General features: G+C 49.7%; 2 protein-coding genes across 5 annotated transcripts; both read left to right on the top strand.

The window, feature by feature from the left end:
- Positions 1-21: 21 nt before the first annotated feature.
- PPP1R18 (protein phosphatase 1 regulatory subunit 18) lies at positions 22-8,634 on the top strand. 3 transcript variants are annotated; one of them, XM_016120729.2, is made up of 4 exons: positions 22-314; positions 1,296-2,949; positions 6,865-7,072; positions 7,743-8,634. In XM_016120729.2, exons 2-4 carry the CDS (start codon positions 1,324-1,326, stop codon positions 7,760-7,762), a joined length of 1,854 nt encoding a protein of 617 aa, XP_015976215.2. In that variant the 5' UTR covers positions 22-314; positions 1,296-1,323; the 3' UTR covers positions 7,763-8,634. The 3 variants fall into 3 exon arrangements, with proteins under 3 accessions (XP_015976215.2, XP_036093893.1, XP_015976214.2); XM_036238000.1 differs by having other exon boundaries at positions 23-314; positions 861-2,949; XM_016120728.2 differs by lacking the exon at positions 22-314 and having other exon boundaries at positions 321-2,949.
- A 1,980-nt stretch (positions 8,635-10,614) lies between these two features.
- DHX16 (DEAH-box helicase 16) lies at positions 10,615-24,681 on the top strand. Of its 2 annotated transcripts, XM_016120642.2 has the most exons (20): positions 10,615-10,984; positions 12,166-12,413; positions 12,514-12,673; positions 13,000-13,056; positions 15,712-15,966; positions 16,158-16,361; positions 16,442-16,633; positions 17,302-17,412; positions 17,586-17,701; positions 19,296-19,506; positions 19,693-19,791; positions 19,907-20,059; positions 21,446-21,586; positions 21,789-21,951; positions 22,053-22,171; positions 22,286-22,353; positions 23,066-23,228; positions 23,324-23,485; positions 23,766-23,939; positions 24,443-24,681. In XM_016120642.2, exons 1-20 carry the CDS (start codon positions 10,778-10,780, stop codon positions 24,569-24,571), a joined length of 3,132 nt encoding a protein of 1,043 aa, XP_015976128.1. In that variant the 5' UTR covers positions 10,615-10,777; the 3' UTR covers positions 24,572-24,681. The 2 variants fall into 2 exon arrangements, 1 of the variants encoding a protein (XP_015976128.1); XR_001593936.2 differs by lacking the exons at positions 22,286-22,353; positions 23,766-23,939; positions 24,443-24,681 and having other exon boundaries at positions 10,624-10,984; positions 23,324-23,461.

Genomic DNA, 24,681 nt, shown 5'->3' with positions numbered 1-24,681 from the left:
GGGGTGGCGACGGGGAAAAAAGCCGGGAGTCCCTCGCGGGGTCCTCGGGAACGAGGCCACGCCCCCTCCTCGGGCTCCGCCCTGCGCCCCCTTCCCGCTCCCGATTGTCCTCAGACAAAGCGGTCACCGCCCCCGGTCCGGCCCCCAGGTTTCTGTCTCTGTCCCCACTTGGCTCCCGCTTTCACTCCTCCCCCCTCCTCTACTCCCTCCGGTCTCCGGATCTCCCTCGATCCCTCTCTCCTCCTCTTCCTCTTGCCTCCTCTCTCCCGACGCAAGGCTCCTTCGCACCCCCTCCCCTGCGAGCCCCGCAGCGTGTGAGTTGACTGAGGGGCTTCAGACGTGGGGAGGGGTTGTCTTCTTGCTCAGTCCTTTCTCCTGTCCCTGGCCGGGACCTTGGGCTGATCCCTCTTTGTGCCGAGATTGTCTGTCTGTCCTGCCAGAGAGGGGCGGGATGGCTAGTAATGTCTGGGTTCTTTGAGAGCCGGGACTCAGGCCCAGGACGCGCAGGCTCCGGAAAGAAAAGGCGTCCCCAGCACAGTCTGTGGAGGAGGCAGGCGGTGGTGACGCGCTGGAGTGGGGGTAGAAGCAGGGGTTCTGGGAACGCGCTGGCAGCCCCGGCGCTCGGGTTCTGAAAGTCCCCGGGGGAGGGTATTTCCCCTGACCCGCCCTGGAGCGGAGGGGTGTGGGAGCTGGGAGGCGGGGCCCGAGCACAGCTGGAAGGGGAGCGGGGACCTCTGGGCCCCGTGTAGTGACGCGCCAGGCTGCAGCGGCAGAGCTCCTTTTCCCTTCTGACCCTGCGTTTCCCCTGCTCCCCTATACCTTTCCACTCTCCATCCCTCACCTCACCGACACCTGCTCAGGTCGCTTTACCTCCGCTCTCCGGCGGGATTCCCTGACCTCCCTCCTCACTCTCACCGCCCCTGGGGGAGCTGCGAGGCCACCTAGCCTGAATCCTGTCCCCTCCCGCCCACTGCTTCTCTTTTCTCTCTTCTCAACTTCTCTTTTTGCATTTCTCCCACATCCTTGGGACTGACACCCATTAACCCTGTACTGTTAAATCTGACTCCAGCCTCTGCCCTGAATCTCCACTCTTCCTTTGCGTAATCCACCTCCCCTCATTAATAAGGCCCATAGCTTTTCCCCCTTTCTCTTCTCCCTCTTTCCCTCTGTCCTCACCCTCAGCTCCTCTGGCCTCCTCTGTGTCCCACCTCTCCCTCTCCACTTCCTCTTCTCCCATTCCTGGTCTCATTCCCTGGGCCTCTTTGGAGCCTCTCCTTCCTGTTCTCTGCCCCCAGTGCTCCCCATTCTGACCTCAGGGCGACCATGGCCACCATCCCGGACTGGAAGCTACAGCTGCTAGCTCGGCGCCGGCAGGAGGAGGCAGCCATTCGGGGCCGGGAGAAGGCAGAGCGGGAGCGTCTGTCCCAGATGCCAGCCTGGAAACGGGGACTCCTGGAGCGCCGCCGGGCCAAGCTTGGCCTGTCTCCTGGGGAGCCTTTTCTTACTTCTGGGACTACAGAGGCTGGACCCCCAGACCCTGACAAGTCTGCTGTCCTACTGGAGGCCATCGGCCCAGTGCACCAGAACCGATTCATTCGACAGGAGCGCCAGCAGCAGCAGCAGCAGCAGCAGCAGCAGCAGCAGCAGCAGCGGAGTGAAGATCTACTTGCAGAGAGAAGGCCTGGGCCTTTGGAGGCCCGGGAGTGGACATCTAGCCCTGGGGAGATACAAGATCCAAGCCCAAAGGGAAGAGAGTCAAAGGAAGAGTGGCTCAGTCCCAGGGAAGCCAGAGAGAGGAGGCTAGGGATAGGGGGAGCCCGAGAGTTGAGCCCCAGGCCTTCAGAGGCTCAGGATTGGAGGCAGAGCTCAGGAGAGGCTGGAGACAGACTCTCCAGGCTATCAGAGACATGGAAATGGAAGCTAGGCCCTGGAGAAACGCTGGAGCGGAATCTGAGACTGGCAGAGCCTCGAGAACAAAGCCCCAAGAGAAAAGAGGTGGTAGAAAGTAGACTGAGCCCAGCGGAGTCTAACAATCAGAAGTTGGGCCTGACAGAGACCCATAAATGGAGGCCTGACTCCAGAGAGTCTCATGAACAAAGTTCGATACAACTGGAGGCATCAGAAGGGAGGCCGAGCTCAGAAGAAGAAGGGAAAGACTGCTCAGAGGAATGTGGGCTAAAAGAAGAGAGGCCAGTTCCAAGAATGGCTCCAGAGGAGATTACAGGGCTGTCAGAGACCCTGACAAGGGAGGCTCCGGACAGCAGCTCTGGAGGAGTGCAGGCAACAGAACAGAGGCCCAGCCTCTTGGAGGATGGTGAGAGGGACTTAAGGCTGACAGAAGGGTGGAAATGGACTCTGCATTCTGGGAAGTTTCGAGAATGGACATCCAGGGACACAGAGATTCCAACTCAGAAGCCAGATCCTCCAGAGTCTGCTGAGAAGTATCTGGTGCCTCTTGGTGCAGAGGCTGGAGAAGGGGAAGCCGAAAAGGAGGAGGCAGGGACTCAGGGCAGGTCTCTGAGCACCCTACAGAACCTCTGCTCTGTCCCCTCCCCCCTCCCACCAGAGGACGCTGGGACTGGAGGCTCTAGACAGAAGGAAGAGGAAGCAGTGGAACTCCGGCCCCCAACCACGGCCCCTCTGTCTCCCCCACCCCCAGCCCTGCCTACCCCCCAGTCCCCTGGGGATCCCCTCATGAGCCGGCTGTTCTATGGGGTGAAGGCAGGGCCAGGGGTGGGGGCACCCCGCCGCAGCGGACACACCTTCACGGTCAACCCCAGGCGGTCTGTGCCCCTTGCAGCCCCTGCCACTCCAGCCGCTGATGCTGCAGTCACTGGGTCTGGGAAGAAGCGGTACCCGACTGCTGAGGAGATCTTGGTTTTGGGGGGCTACCTCCGCCTCAGCCGCAGCTGCCTTGTCAAGGGGTCCCCTGAAAGGCACCACAAACAGGTAGGGAGCAGCCAAGCCAGACTGCTTAGAAGCCCACTCATCTGTTCCCTCTGGACTCTGTCTTTTTTATACCCCTGTATTCTGGTCTTCCTCTGTTCTTGTTAATTCCTGCTGCCACCCTTCCTTCTCTGAACACATACCCTTTCTTCTTGTAGCCCTCCTTTCTCCTTTTCCATTAATTTCAAACTGCCAAGGATCCTGCTAGCAACCTAGAGCTGTCCCTGGGTGTGTCTCTCTCAGGGTGTGTGTGCCCAGGCTGCTTACTCTGCTCCCTTAGGCTCTGAATCCACACACAAGCACACTTGCACACACACGCATGCCCCATTTCTTTCCTTCCTTTCCTCTGAGCCTGTGAACCAACCCAATCTATCTGGTGGGAGACAGGACAACAGCCTTGAATCTATGATGGGAGGGTCACCAGGGTGAAAGCCCTTAACGTCTTCCAAGGAGAAAATGTTGGGTCAGGAAGCTCGGGGAGGCAGAGGAGGTGGCTTTTGGCTCCAGTGAAAAAGGAGGGAAAGGAGTGAGTAGAGGAAGGTCTTACAGTCCCAAGAAAGAGGTGGGTAGAACTGAGTAGGGGACATCCTAGGATTGAGAGGGGATGGGGAATGGAGCAGGGCTAGCCAAAGAACAAGTCTGTCTCATGGCAGAGTCTCACACAGAGGCCATTTAAAGTGAGTGACCTCGGGGTTGCACACCCCCAGCTGGGCCACTGCTTCAGACAGTGCTCCCTTCTTTCTTGGGACAAAAAAAGCCTTCTCCTCTTCCAAAATACCCCCTCCTCTCCCTGCCTTCCTTCCTGGGCTTCCCCTCCCTCCTCAGAACTGGCTCAGCATTCGGTTTTCCCTTCTTCCAGCCACCCTGGCCACTCCTTCTCCATGAGGTAGAAAAAGAGAGAAGTGAATTTGGAGGTACTGCTGAGAGCAGGGAGTACAATGGGAGTTGAGGACAAGGGTAGGGCCTGAGGCCAATAGAGAGTCAGAGGTTAAACTGGAATCGGGATGTGCAGGAAAGTGGGAGCAGCCAGGTTGACTTCTCCCCTAGCCCTGGCCCAACCCCTTCCCTAGTCCCTTCCTCTCACACCAATCAATTTCCAGCTTGAAAATCTTTAAGAAAGGTCCCTGAACCTAACACATCTCTCCCAGACTAGGAAGCCCTTCCTAGTCTCCAGTCTTCATCCCACATGTGGTATCCTCAGATATGGTTTTTGGTGTCCTCAGTGTCAATGCGAAACCATAGGAACCAAAGACCTCTGTTAAGTTTAGGGGTCATTTGATCCCCTAATTCATTATCACAAGAAGCTTAAGCTCCCCTCCCTGAACCAAAGTGTTTGTTTGAGTCCATCCTGAGCCCTCTGACTGATACCAGCCCCTTCCCTTTCATGCTGGGTCAGGAACTGCTAGAGTGAAGTGTTCAGAAAAGTCACTTCCTACTGAATTGGCTTGTGCTTTTGGGGAGGAAAGAGCAGAGAGAGAGAGAGAGAGATGAAATTTAGGACCCGAAGTCTGGGGGCCATCTGGATGTAGGGTAGGACTTGCAATGGTGACCATACCTGGGGTGGGGGGGGGGCGGAAGCAGATCGCCCAAACAGGAAGCCTGGGGTGGGGGCCGGAAGGCTGGTTTGGCTGAGTGGGGAACGCTGGGCCCTGACCTGCCAGAACTGTGCTCAGGATGTGGTGAGAGAAGGAGGAAGCAGCTGGCTCTGGGGATGGGGGTGGGGAAGAAGAAGCACAGTTCTCTAGACCCAGACATCTTTCCATCGCCCCGTCTCAGACCTCTGCTCTCAGCACCAACTCATGAGGGGCTGGGCATGCCCTGTCTTAGCTCTGCCCCACCCCTGCCTTCCCTAAATAACTCCTGTTTGCAAGCTAATTTCTTCAAAGTATCCACAGAAATCCCAGCCCTGCCACTGGAGCCCAAAGGATGGGCTGTAGCTGGTGCCCTACCCCAGGATGGCTGAGACACTGGCCCCTCCCCTCTCCAGCCCCCTGTGCCCTTATATAGCTGATGAGAGAGGAGGCAGTGAGTCACTCTATACCGCCCCCCCCCCCATATCCCACATGCAGGCTATGCATTCCTGGGAAGCCCAGTCAGAAGTTGTGTGTGAGGAGAGAAACAGGGTGAAAGGAGAGTCAAACATAGACTGGGAGCAAATAAGATGAGTCCTTTTTCAGAGTGGCTAATAAACTATGGAGCTTGTTATCCCAAAAGGGGATTTGAAAAGAAAACAGAAAAGGATTCCCAGAAGTGATTTCTTTTGAAAAGTTGGGATGTAAGGGGTGTGGTTGCTGTTACCTCAGTTCTATCAACGGTTTCACAGGGGACTGGGGTCGACCATACAGGCTGGGCTCCACACATTGCTCCCCCTTCTTTGGTATTCCATTGGGACCTCATCTGAGACCTGAATGAACCCTTCCTTACGCTGTATAGCAACTCCCATAATCCTACCAACAGCAGACACAAGAATAATAAGTAAGCTCTCTGGTAGGTTAGATCATGGTTATGAGAAAACAGTTAGAACAAGGATCAGTGGAAGCTAGAGGGCCAAAAGGTGAGAGAATGAGTTGGACAACTTTATAATAGGGTGATTGGGAGAGGGAGCCATGGGTATATCTGGGGGAGTGTTCTAGGTAGAAGAAACAGCCAGTGTGATGTCCCTGAGGTAGGAGCCCTCCCAAATGGATCTGTGTGGCTGGAGTGGACCTCCTCCCAAGAGGTGATAGGGAGTGGCATGTAGACAGTACTCTATAGGCCTTGGTCAAGCTCTGTCTTTTGCCCCCAGTGAAATGGGGATACAGTGCAGGGTTTGGAGCTAAGGAGTGACACTCCCTGAGTTCCAGCTTCCCGTGGGGCCCCAGGTGTTAGCAACTGCCTGTTCAGCCACCCTCCAGGCTTGTTTTCACATCCCAGTCTATGTGGAGACTGAGGGATGCGGGGCCCCAGCTCCAGGTTTCTCAAACAGATGCTAGGGAAGGCCTGGGTAGATCATCTGGACTTTTCCAAGTAGTTCACATGGAATCCTTCTATTTGTCTACTTAGTCACTTTGGCTTCCAGAGTTAATCCTACCCTGCCCCTTCCCCCTGAGCTTCTTAGGAGTGTAAAAGGGAAGGGGAGAACAGCTGGGATCCCCTGCTCTTGGGACTGCATTTAGGAAGAATTTTCTGTCTTCTCCAGATCCGCTCTGGGATTTTGCCTCTGTCTCTGCATGTCCCTTCTGAAGCACTCTCCCTTATATCTGAGTGGGCTTTTCCTCTCTGCCCTTCACCTCCTACGGCTGCTCCTTTCACGGACTAAAGGGCTTATCTTTATCCCTATGTATTGGGGGACAGTCTACATTTCCTCTGGAGCTTTCTGTTGGTCTCCTCTCCCTCCCTGGCCCTAGACCCCTGTGGTTCCACTCCAGCTGTAGGAGGAGTGAAGGGAGCAGGAGGTGGCCAGTGTCCAGGGTTCTGGGTTTCTCAAGAATAGCTAGGGGCTGAGGGTGTGGAAACCAATGTGCATATCCATGCTTTTGCATGGGACTCCTTCCCCAGCCAGCTCCTCTGAGAAGCCTTCCAGATTGCCCCAGGGCACCCAAAGATTCATTTCTGATCACAGGACTTATTTCCATGTATTTAATTTCTTCTTACCCTTCTGCTTCCCACACTCTAAGGAGTAGAAACCTTGATCCTGTATTACTACCCAGGGCCCTGCTAAAGCTCAGGCCAAAGTCTGATGTTTCTGAGAAGAGAAAAACCTGGGATTGGAGGGCCAGCTTCCAAAGGAAAAACTGGATCCCAGGGTGGATGCAGAGGGCAAAGTTAGCGGCTTGTACAAATCCAGCCACACTCCCCACCTTGCACCTGCTGCCCTGAGTGCTTCCCCCAGCTGATCTTGTCTCCTCCCCACTTTCTCTCCTATCCTTCCATCTGCAGCTCAAGATCTCCTTCAGCGAGACAGCCCTAGAGACCACATACCAATACCCCTCCGAGAGCTCGGTGCTGGAGGAACTGGGCCCGGAGCCTGAGACCCTAAATACCCCCAGCCCCTCAGCGGCTCAACCGGACGACGAAGAGGACGAGGAAGAGCTGCTATTGCAGCGGGAGCTCCAGAGCGGGCTGCGCACCAAGGCCCTGATAGTGGGTAAGCAAGTATCAGCCGGTGAGAAGGTGCCCCCTGGTGTTCAGAGCTGGCACTGCGGGCCAGAAGGAAAGGAGAAGATATAGCGTTGGCGCTTGAAAGAGGCCTGCCAGGACCTTTGGTTTAACCCTCTCCTTTTACAGACGAAGAGACTGAGGTCCTGGAAAGCGAAGTGCCCATCAGGTCTCCAGATTTCAAAACGAGGGTTCTTTCTGAGCGCTCTAGTGTGGTTAAAAACACAGGATTTGGATCAGACAGGCCTGATTTTGAATTATATCTTCTCTTATGGTTGTGACCTCAAGGGAAATAACCTGATATTTGGCTTCAATTTATTATTTATGAAATGGGGTTAATAATAACTACATCCTGGAGTTGTTGGAAGTATTAAGTAATTTTTGTTGAGAGGATTAAGTAATTATAGAACAATGGCTAGACATCCAATTGTTTAACCTCACCTGGGGTTATTGTAAGATTAAACAAATTTTAAGAATGCCTGGCATAGAATATGAGCTAAATGAGTATGGCTGCTGTTGCTGATAGTAACAAGCACTTAAGATGTGGAAGATATTATGACTTCTTTATGCCAACTGGCCTTCAGTGCGGGGAGTAGGTGGGAAGACAGGAGGCAGAGACCTTCACTCATTCTCCATCATTACTGCCTTTTATCCCACAGATGAGTCCTGCCGGAGGTGACTCTCTTCCAACACAGAAAAACTGAAGATCCTTCGCAGAACTGAAGATCCTGGATCCCAGAAGATTCAGAGCAGACAACCCTGAAAATGAGCCTGGCAGGAAAGGGCAACCAACATCTCCCAATTTGCTTGCTTCATTCTGTTTCTGGGGGCAGAGCCAACTGCCCAAATTCTACCCTCACCCAGGGTCCCTGGTATGAGTGCATCAAGTGTGCTCTTGTATCCTGGGTGACCCAAGAGTAAGCTCCAAGTCCCAGGGAGAAGCATAGAGCTCACTGGGAGTGGAAACAGAGTTCCCCCTCCATCTCCTTGGGCAGAGTACACTTCCTACAGCTTTCCTTGACCCCCCATTTTCTCAGGATTTAAGCACACCTCTTCTTGGGCAACCTAGCCCCCACATGTTTTACAGCCATTTCTCCCTGCTGCTTCTTAGGTTGCTGCCCCTTTGTTTACAGCTCCTGTCTCCTCCCTTGACCACAGCCTGGTTTACAAATACCCCCAACTCCCAGACCCTCTCCCCCATAGTCCCAGGTTTACAAGCCACCCCTGTTTCCTGAGTCCTGTGGAATCCTCTCCCCTGTTCTCTACAACACCTCATTGGGAGTGATCCAGGGTTTGGGCTTCCTCTACTTTTGCTTAGTATTACTATGTCTCAGTTTTCCCCAAGAGGGAAGGCTGGGAATCTTAACTGTGTACCCTCATCTGGTTATTTAATTCTGTTCCTCCTAGAGGTTCACAAATGAATTGAATTGCAAGGGTTTGGGGTGACCAATGAGTCACCTTAACTTTCCTCCCCCATTTCTCCTTATCGATTGCCTGTTTGTTTTTTAAAGACAAAACAACTTTCCATAATAAAATGTAGCTCTTAATGACTCTCCTGCTGCTTCTCCTTCTTTTACAAAAAAAAAAAAAAAGAAAAAAAAAGAGAGAGAGAGAAAAAGGAGGGAAGGGGAAAGGAGGGGCGGGGAGGGGTCGGACGTGAAGGGAAGGGAAGGGAAGGGAAGGGAAGGGAAGGGAAGGGAAGGGAAGGGAAAGAGTATGTGGGGAGGAGGCTCTGGGTCCCTTATTCCAAACCTCCCATCTTCCTATTGACCAGGAAGAAGAAGTGGCCTTGGCTTTGGGAGAAGAGAATGGGGATGAACCTGGAACTCAGCACTGACATGTAGAGAGGGCTTTGGGAGAGCCCTGCACTGTTTTCTCAAAGGACTGGTTTAAGGAAGGGCAGTTGAAGTAGCCATTAGACTGCAAGTACAAGAGGGGAAACTATGTCGATTGGGTTTATCCCCACACTTGCTACCTAGTAGACAAAAAAATGATTTCTAGAATGATGGATTGAGCAAATAATTGAATAGATGAAAAGAGCTAAAAAATTAGAAACAGAGGACACTGAGGAATTCTGATATTTTAAAGACTTCTGAGATGCAAGCAGCCAAGTAGTATATGACACTGTTAATCCAGGAGCATTTACTCCAAAAATTCAGGACCATTAAATAATAAGTCTCTTGTTGCAAAATATAGAGTACGTACAGAAGTGCAGTATCCTGGGACAGGCTCTCCTCTGATAGACAATGGGTTTTATATTCTTAAGGGTTTAAGATCCATTGCTATTTCATGGCTCTGTTGCCCAAGTATAGTTGATACTGGGAGGTTTTTTCCATTACAAAGAATTTTTATATTCTACAAATATGGAAGATCTATATTTTACTTACCAGGTCATATTTTTTAGTTCTCCAGGCTAGTAAAGACATGGTTGAGTATAGTACTATCGCTATAGGATGCTTCTCAGCCTAGTCAGAGGAGACTCCCCTTAACGAAAAACAAAATGTATTAGACAAATTAATCTTAAATATATGCCAAGGTCTTTATACTAGTAAAGTAGCAAACGAGGTGTCAAAAGAATGAGCCAGTTCAGAGAGGGTACGGGTGCAGAGGGAAACAGAATGCTTATGTTAGTAGCTAATTAAGTAAAGATCCTAATCTGTTATGTCCCCAGAAAGTAGAGGCAGGAAGCCCAGGGATGGTACCCACAGTCCATCTCAGAAACAGAAACAATGCACCCAAGAAGTCAATGATATGATGTTACCCTAATTGGAATAACAATGTTTCATTTCTCAATAGTAGCGTATAAGTCCGATTAATCATAAAAGTATGAAGCTGGGTCAAACAGAGGTCATGCAGAGAGTCAAGTATTGAGTTCTGCTTAGTTTAAAATAAGCAGCCACCAATGAATTTTTCAAGCTATTAGCAAAAATGCAGAACACATTCGCACATGCCTTAATTTGGAGATCTTTAAAAATACTTTCTGGGACAGCATCAAGAAAAGCACTTGTTTTTCCCCATATCTTAACTTTCTTCTTGCCAGGAAGTCCTTGCTTTATGCCTAATCTGTATTCATTCCCGCTGCAGGCACCAGTCCTAGTAAAGTTCACTCCTAATTAGTATAGGCTAATCATTAATAAGCATGGACCTGATCTTCTAATTTGGAATAGAACCCCAACATACGCACACCTTGCATTGTTTTTGGTTCCATATAAGGTACATGTTTTATTTATTATGTATCTTCCCTCCTCCCGCATAAATGTAAATTCGGTAAGGGATTTTTGTTCGATTTGTTCTTTGCTATATCCTCACTGACTAAAATTGTGTCTAGCACACATTAGGCGCTCAGTGTATGTTGAATGAATGAACGACTGAAGCACTCACCGGCTGAGCATCGGAAGTACAAAGAGAATCTGCAGGGCGGAAATGAAAATGTTTTACCCGCACTACCGGTATACTTCCGCGAGGTTTGAACTCGCTCGGCCGCCGTAGTGTTCAAACCGAAAAAGTACGGCCGCTTCCGGCCTCCGCGGTCCGGGAAACGGCTTTGGACTCTTGGAAACCGAACGCTAAAGTCGTAAGTTGGCTCCTTTGAGGAGCTGAGGCTCCGGCCTGGGCTTCAGGCCTCCGACCATCCCGGCCCACAGATCGGCTTCTGGAGACCCTTCAGGGCCGGGCACCAGGGGTGTGGGTCGCTATGGCGACGCCGGCGGGGCTGGAGCGCTGGGTGCAGGACGAATTGCACTCGGTGCTGGGGCTGAGCGAGCGGCACGTAGCCCAGTTCCTGATCGGCACCGCGCAGCGCTGCGTCTCAGCCGAGGAGTTTGTGCAACGCCTACGAGACACCGATACCCTGGACCTAAGCGGGCCGGCCTGTGACTTCGCCTTGAGACTCTGGAACAAGGTGTCTGTAGGAGAGGGGCGCGGCTGGGGCGGAGGCCGGCGTGAGTGCGGCGGGAAGAGGAGGTGGAGCAGGGGAGGGGCCCTAGGTTGTAAGGTGAGGCTCCGTTAAGGTCCCCATCCAAAAGTTAGGTAATAAGCTCTCTTCACAAGCATGTATCTTTTGTCCGCTGTCGCCTGTGTCCTATGCTAGGTGCTAGACGGCCAGCTTAGTGGAGAAGGTGGAAGAAAGCTTAAGTATGTTCGGTTAAGTGTTATAGAGCAGTATTTCTTGAATTTAACATGCGTACGATTCATCCAGGGCTCTTGTTAAAGTGCAGATTCAGTAGATCTGGGATGGGATCTTAGTTTCTGCATTTCTAACAAATCTAACAAGTTTCCAGGTGATGCTATGGTCCAAGGACCACACTTTGAGAAGTGAGGTGTGGGAAGTGCCGTAGGAGCATGGATGGAGTGGGTAGTGATCAGGAAAAGCAGGCCCAAAGATTCCCTGGAATTGTCAGGTGAAGGAGGAAGGAGTAAAGGCGAGCTCCTGGAGGACAAGACATGTTTTTTGTCCTTGTACCCCTCCTACCTAATAGATAATGGGATGTGAGCCTTACAGAAATACTCAGAAAGTGTATTAAGAGTGAAAGTGTTCGGCATGTTCAGAGACTGGCAAATAGCCTAGGGTTGCTGTCCTATATGGTGCTTGGCAAGAGATGAGGTTTGAATGTAAGTGATAGAAGGGTAGGGACTTTATGTTAATCTCTTCACCATTGTATCCCTGGAGTCTGGTACAGTGCCAGTACTGTGACAGCTCTCTGCAAAACAATCCTTATAGCATGTCCTTGTGTAGGACTGACTTAACCATCGGGAAGAACAGAGGCTGAGCAATTCAGAATTGTGTTTGGAATGTAAACTCCAAGAGGGCAGGGGTTTTTCTCTTTCGTTTATTTCTGTATCCCTGGTACCTAGCAAGTACGTGGTGCCTGGAACAGGCTTCAGTAAATATTTGTGAAATGAATGATTGAAAGGAAGTTTGGAAGCTGAGAGGCCTTATTCAGGTTCATGAACATGGTGTGAAGCCATGGATAAAAGAGTGAAGGAAAGCTGGTTAAATCATTCCTTAAATTAGGAACAAGGTAAAGGATGTGGACAGAGATCAGAGTGCTCAAATCCCATTATCTTCTCCTCTGTTGACAGGTACCACGAAAGGCAGTAGTAGAAAAGCCAGCTCGGGCAGCCGAACGAGAGGCCCGAGCCCTGCTGGAGAAGAACCGATCTTATAAATTGCTGGTAGACAGTGAGGAGAGTAGTGAGGAGACTGTGGGAAGGGCTGGGAGCAATCTCCAGAAGAAGCATAAAAAGCGGAAACACCTCCGGAAGAAACGCCAGGAGGAGGAGGAAGACGAGGAGGAAGAGGTTTCTGAGAGAGGGAAGAGAAAGAGAGGGTAAGTCAGAAGTAGGGTAAGAGAGAATGGGGCAGGTAGGTGGATGATAAGACAATAAACCTCTGGATGCCCTTATTTAATCCTCTGGGCTGGGCTGCAGGGGGAGCAAACAGACGGAGAAGCCAGAGTCAGAGGATGAGTGGGAGCGGACAGAGCGAGAGCGCCTTCAGGACCTGGAGGAACGGGATGCCTTTGCTGAGAGGGTTCGACAACGGGATAAGGATCGGACTCGCAATGTCCTGGAGCGGTCAGACAAGAAGGTGCATAGGAGCAGCATGTTCTTTAATCCTCAGGAAGATCCCTGGGTCAGATCTGAGGGCGGGTATGATTGTAGAGATAGTGATCTCTGGGAAGACAAGTGGATGCCTCTAGTGGTGTGCTACTTCTCTGGTAAGAGAACCCCTCTGGGTCCTCTGGCTAAGGTAACCCTCTGCTGAACCTGTAACCATAGTGATTCCTCTCTGAGAAGGGACATTTCTTTGTGCTAGGGAACATCTGAATGATCCTTGTGATTCTGGAAGGGGAATCGCTGTGGCTGTGGGCACTTTTAGCCTCACACCTCTCCACTCTTGCTTTCTTCTCCTAGGCTTATGAAGAGGCTCAGAAGCGCCTCAGGATGGCTGAGGAAGACCGGAAAGCCATGGTGAGTCCATGTGCCCACGAAGCCAAGATCTGAAGACAAAAGGAAAGACTTTCTGGTAGCATGGTTAGGGTAGGGAGAAAGTATACGAAGGAAGTGCAGTGGGGATGTTGATAGGGTGTCAGGTCTCTGGAGAGGGGGGCTTGGTTGACGGGAGCCTGCTGAGGATGGGCTTAAATTACAGAGAGAAGGAAGCTACCAACAAAGCCTCCTTGACTCTTCTGGATTAAGTCATACTGTGTGTTAGTAAGAGAAATGTGAGACTTAACAAGATATGATCCAAAAGCAACTGCAAGGTCAGCAGGTTGGCTGAAGGGCAGGGGCAGGGCAGCTGTCCCACTGCCCAGGGAAATGTTGACCATTCAGCTCAGGTACACCATGTAAATACCTTCCTACTGCCTAATCCCTCCATCCCTTATGTGGCTTTGTCATCTCCCTCTGGTTTCCTGGGTGGGTCTTCTTATTGCACAGGGACAGAGCCCTTATAATTGATGAACTGGACTTGTTCTGATGTGAGTCTGGGTAGGGTAGGCAATTTTCCAAAAACCTGGTTTTCTCAAGTAAGGAAATTTAGATTTCCCAAAAGAATTTTGAGAAATTCTTTTGAGAAATTCCTAAGAATGGCCTAGTGGCCCTCAGGTCCCTCCTGAACAGTCCATCTCATGCCCCACCCCACAAAATGACCATGATCAGAGACTTCTGAGACATCTCTCAGCACTGGTGTAGTGTTTTTATTTACCTGATTTTTTTTTTCTTTTTATTATGAAAACTCTTGAACAAATAGAAAAGTTGAATGAATAGTATATTTAACACATACAGACTATTAGATTCAAAACTATGTGTGCAGTATTCAATGTTTATGTAAATGTGGGCTTTTTATTTTTGAACCACTTAAAAGAGTTTTAGACATCACATTGGCATTTTATCCCATCATCATGCCCCTCTTAAGAGTAAAGACATTCTACCCTAAAACCATAGTGCCATTGTCATACCCAAGAAGATGAACAGTAATCCTCATGTATCAACCAAGAACCCGTCTACAATCAAATTCCTCCACTTACCCCAAAATGTCTTTAATAACTGCTCTTTCCAAACTGGAGTCCAGTAAAAGTTCATGCATTGCATTTGGTTATTAGATTTCTTAAGTTTGTTTCATTTTCTCTCTTTCCGTTTTCTTTTGTACCATATCCTACCTTTTGTATTTATCTGATTCTTACCTGTGGTGTTAAGTTTTCCTACGCCCTATGCTTCCTTTAAAGTGGAAATTGTGTCTAAAGCTGGTCCAGACTTGGATTAAACAGTTGTGGCAGCAATACCTCTTGAGTAGTGATATGTGCTTCCCATTGCATCCCATCAAGGGGACATACTATTCAGTTCAGTACCTGTTACTTCAGATATCCTTTCTACCAATAGCCTTCCATCTAATGGTTTTAGCAACCACTGCTGACCCTTTCCTGAATCCGTTATTGCATTGGGGATTGCAAATGGTGATTTTGGCATTCTGACATTCCTTCTTTATTTACTATCTAGCCTTTTGATATAAAGAAGAGCTTTACCTCAACAACTAGAAATGAGCTATAATTTCTTCTTAATAGGCAGGACAAATGTTCGTTTCCTTTAAATTACTAATTTTCAGAGTGAGAAGTTAGGTGTAACAGTCACCTCACTGGTGACAGAAGTCCCCCCCCCCCACCATTCTTTGATTCTTTGTGTGTATGTGTGTTACATTATACTCATGAATTTTTACTTTTCAATATTTTACAATCGTATATCACTATTCTTTTTGATGATACACAATTCCCATGATTTTTTGCCTACATATTTTAAAAGACATCCATCTGCCTTGCCCATCAGGCTGAAGGAATATTTGATTGTGGTACCAAATTAGGTCATGAGCATAAATTCCATTTTAAGTCTTCATAAAATAAACAGGAAAAGCCAAGCAATTAATTAGAATTGGAGCCCCAAAAGGGTGGGCTTTGGCAGGGTTTTGCCACTGTGATAGAGAAGGTTGTCTCTACCACCGTTAAAGGTCATTGTGAAAGCCAAGAAAGGCCTTAAAGATGTGTCCTTTGCATGAGGGGAGGTTAGTCCCAGAAAGCCCAGCATTCTTGATTGCATCTTGCCTCACAGAAACCCTCTAATGCTGTCCTACCAACCTTTCATATATGGTTTTTTACCCTTTTCCCAAACTACAGTCATTAGGCTTAAGGCCAGAGAGCATCTAACTGAGGCTAAAGATTACCTGCTACTGGCACATCCAGTGATTTCCATTTGAGTTTTCAGTTTCAGACCTATGCCTCTAAATGGTGGTGTCAGCCCTTTTGTTTTCCCTCTTTTCACTAAGTTGAATAAAATAGTAAAATATAAAATATTCAGTTGCCCTAACATATTTATATCAACAAACATGGTGATGCTGCTTCAAAAGACCTTCCAGCTGGATTCTGCTGCTGGAAGACAGTGTGTGGGGTCATTGTGTTGCCTTCAAAGGGCACAGCTTGGGAGAAGCCATTAGTCAGGCTGTCTGTTGCAGAGGGAAGGTGGAGGACACATCTTTAGGTTCTTATTCCATTCTGTCAGGGAGTTTGTCACTCTTATGGGTAGGTAGGGAAAGGGGTTGCTGTTCCAGCAAGAAGAGGGTTTGACTGCCTTTTCCAGGTCCCTGAGCTGCGGAAGAAATCCCGCCGAGAATACCTAGCTAAGCGGGAGCGAGAGAAGCTTGAGGACCTGGAGGCTGAGCTGGCAGATGAGGAGTTCCTTTTTGGGGATGTGGAGCTGAGCCGGCATGAGCGGCGGGAGCTCAAATACAAGCGGCGAGTGCGGGATCTGGCCCGGGAGTACCGGGCAGCTGGGGAGCAGGAGAAGCTGGAGGCCACCAATCGCTACCACATGCCAGAGGAGACCCGGGGACAGGTAAGGCAAAAGGGCTTCTGCATCAGCCCTGGCCCCCAAGCTCAGGGGAGGGAAGGCCTCAGGTTGTTGAGCAGTGCCTTGACTTGCCCCTCCCTTGTCTTCCCTTTCCCAGTGGGTGAGGGTACTGACTGGGGCGGAGGAGAATGGGCTGAGAGGGCAGCCTCTGTCTTCATATGCCCTTCTCTCCATAGCCAGCACGAGCTGTGGATCTAGTGGAGGAGGAATCGGGTGCTCCTGGGGAGGAGCAGCGGCGCTGGGAGGAGGCTCGACTAGGGGCTGCCTCCCTGAAGTTTGGGGCCCGAGATGCTGCCTCCCAGGAGCCCAAGTATCAGCTTGTGCTGGAGGAAGAAGAGACCATCGAGTTTGTCCGGGCCACTCAGCTACAGGGTGACGAGGTGAGAGGGCGCGCTCTGGGACATTCTGAGGAGGATGAGAAGCTGGCACTGAAGCTCATGCCCCTCTTTCTCCTTCCTAGGAGCCATCAGCTCCATCCCTTCCAACTCAAGCCCAGCAGAAGGAGTCCATCCAGGCTGTCCGCCGCAGCCTCCCTGTGTTCCCATTTCGTGAGGAGCTCTTGGCTGCTATCGCTAATCATCAGGTCCTCATCATTGAAGGCGAGACAGGCTCAGGGAAGACCACCCAAATCCCGCAGTATCTCTTTGAGGAGGTATGGTATCCACACCCTCCAGGTTGCCAGGATATTGCCCACTGACGAGCACAGACTTATCAGAGCTCTTTTTACCTGATATTTTCAGTAGTCGCTTATGTTCTCCGTTTTAGTCATTTCATTTTTTTCCACTAAATGGTGGAGTACTTGAGAACATGGGTCATATCCTTTTCACGTTTCTATTCTCACTTCCTGCCACAGTGTCCCTGTCTGGTAGGCATTCAGTATGTTTACTTTGGAAGGAAGCGTGGACAGATAGTTGGTGGGGTGTGTGGGCACATGGACCCCTACTCCAATTTAGCTTGGCCTCTGCTCCACTGCAGGGTCCAAAAACGAAGAGTGAAAGGACTTATTTTCCTGCTTTTTTAATTGTACTTTATTCCGCATTGCTTCTGGGTCTGCCCCACCTGGTCTGTTCTTTCCCAGGTCAAATCTAGCTGAGCCCTGGACTTGATACCCCAAAGGGCTAGGACTGCCAGAGCTGGATGTGGACCCTTTTGAGGGCCTCGAGTCTGCCATCCTATCTCTTTGCCTATTTCAGCTTCTTTTTTTTCTATCCTTTTCCCCTACCCTTCCTTGCATTTACAACTTCTTTCTCTAAATTTTCCTGGGCTTCAGGGTGATATTTAGCAAAGAGAAGGTCTCTTTTTTTTTTCCTTGTCATTCAGGGTTATACAAAGAAGGGTATGAAGATTGCCTGCACTCAGCCCAGGAGGGTAGCAGCCATGAGTGTGGCTGCCCGAGTGGCCCGGGAGATGGGTGTGAAGCTTGGGAATGAGGTGAGATCTGTGGGGACTGAGGGGTGACAAGAGTACCACTGATCTGGAACTCAGTCCACACTGCCTTCAGGGCCCCACACTGCAGGTCACGGCACTGGCCCCTCATCCCCTAGCCCTGTAATCCTTTCAGAGAATACCAGCCCACTTTCCATCACTAATGGCCCCCTTGCCAGGTTGGCTACAGCATTCGTTTTGAGGACTGCACATCAGAGCGAACTGTCCTCCGCTACATGACAGACGGGATGCTTCTTCGGGAGTTCCTCTCTGAGCCTGATCTTGCAAGTTACAGGTATGCATAGGGTCCTGTCTCCCATGCAAAAAGTACCTGCCTCCCTGATCTTCTGCTCTCTTCTCACTCAGTGCCTTTCTGTGTCTCCTTAAAGCTTTGACCTTTCTCTCTTTTCTTCCCACCCAGTCAGTTTGGTCATTGTCTTTTGATTAATCCACTAGTTCTTGAATCTTTATGGTTCTGGTGGTCCTAGAGCTGACCTCTAGTTACCGTAGAGATGTAGCTAGAGGATAGAAGATACTGCAGAAAAAGCCCTTCCTTCCCTCCCTCTTCAGCTGTTTCCAGAGTTTAGAAAACAACCAGGAAGGTAGGGTGGTATGGTGAGGACTTGAAAAGACATGTGAAGACCACTTGAAGAAACTTAGAATGTTCAGCTTAGAGGGGAGAAACTCAAGGGAGACTTCCAGGTTTTATCTACATATCTGAAGGGCTGTTAACATGGGAAAAGGGATCAGACTTGTTTTATATGACCCCAAAGACCATATCTAGGAACCATGGGGGAAGTTACAGGGAGACAGATTGCAGCTCAGTACCAAGAAGCCATAGAGTGACGGAGATTGCAGGGGCTGTCAGAGTGGTTGTATCCTTGGTGATTTGGTCTATGAGTAGTGAGCTCTCAGTGCTGGTGTTAATCAAGCAGGAGTTGGATGATGAGCATGTGTTGAGTGGGGAAAGGCATCGTGCATGAGATGTTGGTGGGGTCAGGCCAGCTGAGCAATATATGCCTTTTCTTCTCTTAATAGGCTGTGAATTTGTGGTCTTGGCAGGTCACAGTGCAGCAATAGGACAAATATGATTTGATATTTCAGATCCCTTCCAAAAATCTCTGAGAACCCAGAGAAGACTAGCCAATGCAAGAGTGTTTGGGGCATGGGACTTTCCAATCAACCCTAGCCTGAAATAGCTGGGGATTTCACCATCATGGTCAGGGTTAGGCACAAAGGGCTGAGGTAGGGGGTGACCTCTTGCAGGTTTGGCTGCCACCCATAAATCCAGAGACGAGAGCAAGGAGAAAGAAGATGGTACACATCTAAATTAGGAGGAGACCAAGAAGCCTGCTGAGTTGTCTAAGGTTGGGATAGAAAGGCTCACCTGGCCCTCTCTCCAGAAGAGGCAGCAGTGCCAACGGGGATGTGAAACAGCAACCCCACAGGAACTTGGGAGCTTCTAGATTGTTTAAATCATGGTGGCACGGGTCAATCTGTTCATTCCCAGCCAACCTGGGAGTCCAGCCTTATTGAAAGCGGCCTTACCCTGTTTTTTCCCTTCTAAACAGATACCCTAACTTTTCCTGACTCTAGTAGACTCTTGACTTTGATCCAGAGGGGATGACTGACTTGTCCTAGCCTCGACTTCCAGCGTCCAGATCTTGGTTGCGATTGTCTACCCAAGTTGAGATAGGCTGCAGACCATGGGGCCCTGGTCTTCGCAGCTTTCTGTCGGTCTTAACTGGAGCGATTGACTTCTCCTAGTGTCTGCTCTTCCCATATTTACCCTTGAGCCCTTTGCCGCCATCTGTCCCCTCATCCAGGGGACACTAGTGTTCACTCCTGCATTGCCTAGCTTTCCTCACTGCTCCCTATTCCTTCCCCAGTGTGGTAATGGTGGATGAGGCTCACGAACGGACCCTACACACAGACATTCTCTTTGGATTGATCAAAGATGTTGCTCGCTTCCGACCTGAGCTCAAGGTCCTGGTGGCTTCAGCCACACTGGACACTGCCCGTTTTTCCACCTTCTTTGATGATGCCCCCGTCTTCCGAATTCCTGGACGCAGGTTTCCAGTTGACATCTTCTATACCAAGGTGCCCCTACAGGGAGGTTGGCTTAAGTGTGAAGCACGAAGCTGGGGGAGGTCATCCCAAGGAGGGAAAGATAAAATGGAGAGTCTAAAGGAGAACTTAAATAAAGCATATGTTGAGCTGGTAGGAAGGAAAGAGTTCTGCCTGAACAAGTGGCCTTCCTGTGACCCCTCTCTCCCTTCTCCCCAGGCTCCAGAGGCTGACTACCTGGAAGCCTGTGTAGTGTCTGTGCTGCAGATCCATGTAACCCAGCCCCCTGGGGACATCCTGGTGTTCCTGACAGGACAAGTGAGTCATGTGGGGGGAGGAGGTGATGATGTGTGCATCTCAGGGGAAAATGGGGCCAGCAGGTTGGCTTTCTATGACTCTGGGGCCCTTGCTGCTCTCCTCACCCCAAATCCAGGAAGAGATTGAGGCTGCCTGTGAGATGCTCCAGGATCGGTGCCGTCGCTTGGGTTCCAAAATCAGGGAGCTCCTGGTGCTGCCCATTTATGCTAACCTGCCTTCTGACATGCAGGCTCGAATCTTCCAGTCCACGCCCCCTGGGGCACGGAAGGTAAGCTGGAGAAACTTAGATTCTTTACCCCTATAGTTCATACAGCTAGCAGGAAAAAAAAGATGTGCCTGCCCTTTGCAAGGTGTACCCTGGGTACTGCTGCAGCTACAAGGCTCACTAGCAGTCAGTCCCTCAGCTTTGGGGAGAGAGGATGAATATGGAATGAACTGAGAGAGAGCCAAATGTATGACCTGTGAAGTACACCCTGTGGAGATGCAGAAAAGGGAAGCCCTTTGTGTACTAGGAGGTGAGATATGATTTGCACCTTTAAGAAGAATGGCTGGCGAATGTCAGAGAGAGGCCTAAGGTATGTTTGAGGTCAGAGTGTAAGGTTTAGCAGAAGGTTCATGTGGTGGAGTAGTGCAAGACAGTTTAGGGAAGGCCTTTGATGGCAGGTGGAAAAGTTCAGACTTTAGACAATTGAATGGCAATTGAAGGATTTTGAGCAAAGATTCATTTGATGAATATTTAATGGGTTCCTCCCTGTACCAGGTACAGTTCTAGGGGATGGGGATACAATGATGAAACAAAGTCCCCAGCCTCATAGAGCTTATGGTCTAGTGTAAATCAAGAATGGACAATAAATACATAATGTCAACTAGTGACAAATACTGTGAAGAGATATAATGCCACATAAGAAGATGGAGACTGACTCTTGGATTTTTCTTGGAGTGTAGGGAAGGCAATAAAGTGAAAGTGAAGCTAAGGCCTGAACTAGGTGAGGGAGGGTGCTAGGCTGGTATCTGGGAGAAGAGTGTGCCCAGCAAAGGGACCATCTCTTGCAAAAGGACCTGAGTAAGGACTGTGAGGAGTACACAGTGCCTGGCCAGGGAGCAGCAGCATGCAGGAGTGGAGCACGGGAGCATAGTGCTAGGATATGTGGTCAGAAAGGTAACCGGGGACCAGAGGACTCAGCGCCTGAAGGGGACTTGGATATAATTCTCAGGTAGGGTGGGAAGCTATTGGAGAATGGGACAGTGATATGACTGGTGTACATTTTAAAAGGACCATTCTGGATGCCAAATAACCAGGCCTAGGAGTAGAATCAGGGAGACTCTTTAGGAGGCTGTTGAAGGCAGTAATGGGTGAAGGTGAATATGACAGTGCTGGTGGGAAAGTTAGGGGCAGGAACCTAGCTACCCCTATCTCCCATTTCTGAAAAAAAACCATAAATCTGTTCTTCATTTCCTTTCCACATTGTGCCTCTGCTGATCCCCACTTCTCCCTCACCTTTCTACTGGCCTTGTTCCCTCTCCCAACTTTGACACTAATCCCCTCAGTTCCTATCCCTTATCTACTCCTGCTTCTCTACCCCAAATCTTCCAGGATTACTTTTTCTGGGTAAGTAGGTAGGGTCTCTGAGTGACCCTATATCCTCTCAATCAGGTGGTTGTGGCAACAAACATCGCTGAGACTTCACTTACCATTGAGGGCATCATTTACGTGCTGGACCCAGGGTTCTGTAAGCAGAAGAGCTACAACCCCCGCACGGGCATGGAATCACTCACGGTCACACCTTGCAGCAAGGTTAGCCTGGGCTCCAGTGGGGTCTACATGGGGAGCAGGAGTTGGCATGTACCCACAGGAAGGTTCTACTCAGAAGCCTGTAGGGGTTCATAGAGGATGGGGAGTAAGCTGGCCACATCCTCCTAGATTTCTTGCAAAAATACTGCCCTTTCTCTTTAACCTCACTGAGTTGTCAGCCAGCCTGCCTCTCTTTTCTTTCCAGGCCTCAGCCAATCAGCGAGCTGGTCGGGCAGGCCGGGTAGCTGCAGGGAAGTGCTTCCGCCTATATACTGCCTGGGCCTATCAGCATGAGCTGGAGGAAACTACAGTGCCAGAGATCCAGAGGACCAGCCTGGGCAATGTCGTGTTGCTGCTCAAGAGCTTAGGTGATTTAGGGTCCCCTAGTCCTCCTGAGAGAGAAAAAAGGTAGGGCTGGAGTCACTGGTCCTTGTGAAGGGACTGTTCTACCCCTCACATCTCTATGCAGGGATTCATGACCTCATGCACTTTGATTTCCTGGACCCTCCACCTTATGAGACCTTGCTGCTGGCTTTGGAGCAGCTATATGCCCTAGGAGCCCTCAACCACCTTGGGGAGCTCACCACGGTGAGTTGGGAGGGTAGTGGACTGGGGCAGGATGAAGGGCAGAGTGACCCCTCAAGTGGTAGAAGGACACCTGAGGGATTCTGGCCTCAGGTTTCTTCTCTGTCTTTTCCTTAGTCTGGTCGAAAGATGGCAGAGCTGCCGGTGGACCCCATGCTATCTAAAATGATCTTGGCCTCTGAGAAGTAAGCCCCCAACTCCAGCCGGTCCCCCAGTCCATAAATTGGCCATGCCGTCTTCTGTCTCTGGGGCCATCTTTGTTATTTCGCTCTTCGTCTCCCTACCATGTTATTCTTTAACAAATATCAAGTTATTAGAGAACTCTTAGGGCCCCCTTTGAGGCCCACAAGGATTGGTAGGACACTACTGTCTTTTATCATGTCAAATGAGTAGGATTGACAGAAAATTTGGGGGCATGAACAGAAATAGAAGACTTTCTATCAGTGAGGAGTGGTATGAGCAAGGGATGGTATGGGGACCTGTTCATTCCTAAGGTTCGACTGAAACATTTAGATGTTGCTGTGGAGTGACCACCTTTAAATGCCATAGTTGAGGTCAGAGGTCATTACATGAACTTAAAGGAAGTGCTGTCTTTCCCCAATGCACATAATACACACCTTCCTACTGCAGAATCCTCAGAGGTCTCCAGTTCTTTCTTCTGTAGATTCCCTCCTGTGTGGGTCATCTATGGCCCCTGCCTCCTTGACCCCTATGCTGCTGCCACTGCCACCAAATCTATCTACTCCCTGATTTGTAGTCATTATCCTAACCAGCAGTCCCCATGTAAGGACTTATCCATCACAAAGTGATCACTCTCCCCACCCACCCCCCAACCCCGTGTGTCTGGTCTTATGTGTCTTGCTTTGAACTCTCAGGCTTTTTCCCTTTCTGCCCTAGGTACAGCTGTTCAGAGGAGATCCTGACAGTGGCTGCCATGCTGTCTGTCAACAACTCCATCTTCTACCGACCCAAGGACAAGGTTGTCCATGCTGACAATGCCCGTGTCAACTTCTTTCTTCCTGGTGGGGACCACTTGGTTCTGCTAAACGTTTATACACAGGTCACTGGGCTTGGGTGAGTGGGAATGAGGGAGACATGGGGTACTCCGGTCCTGCTATAAACTTACCCTCCTCCCTTTTTAAACCCTCTTCACAGTGGGCTGAGAGTGGTTACTCATCCCAGTGGTGCTATGAGAACTTTGTCCAGTTCAGATCGATGCGCCGAGCCCGGGATGTGAGGGAACAGCTGGAGGGGCTCTTGGAACGTGTGGAAGTTGGTCTCAGTTCTTGCCAGGGAGACTACATCCGTGTACGCAAGGTCAGCATTTCTTTAGTCCTACTGATCCCAGTGTCTCCCAAGAAGCAAGCTTCTCTCTGGGGCCTGTGGCAACCCATCAAGCCTGTTGTCATGCCCTCTTCCCTTTGTGGAAAGCATGCTCTCCCTATTCTTTATTCCCAGACCATTGAAGTTTTCTTCTCAGTGGGTTGTGTGTTCCTTACCTAATTCTCCAGAAGCCTGAACTAAAAAAAAAAGGCAGTGAGTGCTGAAGGCCCCTGGATGTCTTGCTTTCCCATTGATTTTCTTTCCTGCTCCTTAGGCCATCACTGCTGGTTACTTTTACCACACAGCACGGTTGACTCGTAGCGGCTATCGCACAGTGAAACAGCAGCAGACAGTGTTCATTCATCCCAACTCCTCCCTCTTTGAGGAACAGCCACGCTGGCTGCTCTACCATGAACTTGTCTTGACCACCAAGGAGTTCATGAGACAGGTAAGGGAACCCATCCCCTACCCAGGCAAGTGGAAAGTGTAGAGATGTGGTATCCTGGAAAGCTAAAATCTCAAGTTCAGGTTGTTGGGACTGACAAATAGGAAAACACATTGGTTTAAGGTAGGATAGACTAGAAAGACATCGTTTCCAACAGCTGTCTCAGTATCTCCTAAGATCTGAGAATTGTATATTCATTCAGTGAATATTTGAATGCCTTGTCTCAGTGTTTCAGGTGCTGGGGTGATAATGAACAAAGCAGATATGGTCTCTGTCCTAAGTATATTTTTACAGTACTTACATTCAGATTTTTTTTAAAGGAATAGCCTACTTGGGATCCTGAATAACATGTAGAAGTTTGATAGCCCTTAGGGTATATAGTATTAGAATCTCGCACCTTTTCCCCTAACCCTGTAGTCAGAGGGAAAAAACAACTTTGATTACACAAATATTAGAATCTAGGCTGGAAAGATTGGAACCCTACTGATTGTTTTCTACCCTTCTAGGTACTGGAGATTGAGAGTAGTTGGCTTCTGGAGGTGGCGCCTCATTATTATAAGGCAAAGGAGCTAGAAGATCCGCATGCTAAGAAAATGCCCAAAAAAATAGGCAAGACACGAGAAGAACTTGGGTAAAAAGAAGGGACCATAAGCAGAACCCGATAGCAGCTCTCTTTCCTTCTGTACATTATTTATCTCTATTAACAAAAATATTTTTGGAATAAAGCTTGTGGGTACTTCTGGAA

Source organism: Rousettus aegyptiacus, unplaced genomic scaffold, assembly GCF_014176215.1.
Source record: "Rousettus aegyptiacus isolate mRouAeg1 unplaced genomic scaffold, mRouAeg1.p scaffold_m13_p_1, whole genome shotgun sequence".
Classification (NCBI taxonomy): Eukaryota; Metazoa; Chordata; class Mammalia; order Chiroptera; family Pteropodidae; genus Rousettus; species Rousettus aegyptiacus.
This window is presented reverse-complemented; position numbering and strand designations above follow the sequence as displayed.

What these genes read in the sequence shown, in the direction of transcription:
- PPP1R18 (XM_016120729.2), top strand. Translation starts at nt 1,324, where the DNA reads ATGGCCACCATCCCGGACTGGAAGCTACAGCTGCTAGCTCGGCGCCGG. An exon ending in CTGAAAGGCACCACAAACAG is followed by an intron (nt 2,950 to 6,864) that starts GTAGGGAGCAGC and finishes TTCCATCTGCAG; the next exon opens with CTCAAGATCTCCTTCAGCGA. An exon ending in CACCAAGGCCCTGATAGTGG is followed by an intron (nt 7,073 to 7,742) that starts GTAAGCAAGTAT and finishes TTTATCCCACAG; the next exon opens with ATGAGTCCTGCCGGAGGTGA.
- DHX16 (XM_016120642.2), top strand. Translation starts at nt 10,778, where the DNA reads ATGGCGACGCCGGCGGGGCTGGAGCGCTGGGTGCAGGACGAATTGCAC. An exon ending in AGGAAGACCGGAAAGCCATG is followed by an intron (nt 13,057 to 15,711) that starts GTGAGTCCATGT and finishes TGCCTTTTCCAG; the next exon opens with GTCCCTGAGCTGCGGAAGAA. An exon ending in TGCTAAACGTTTATACACAG is followed by an intron (nt 23,229 to 23,323) that starts GTCACTGGGCTT and finishes CCCTCTTCACAG; the next exon opens with TGGGCTGAGAGTGGTTACTC.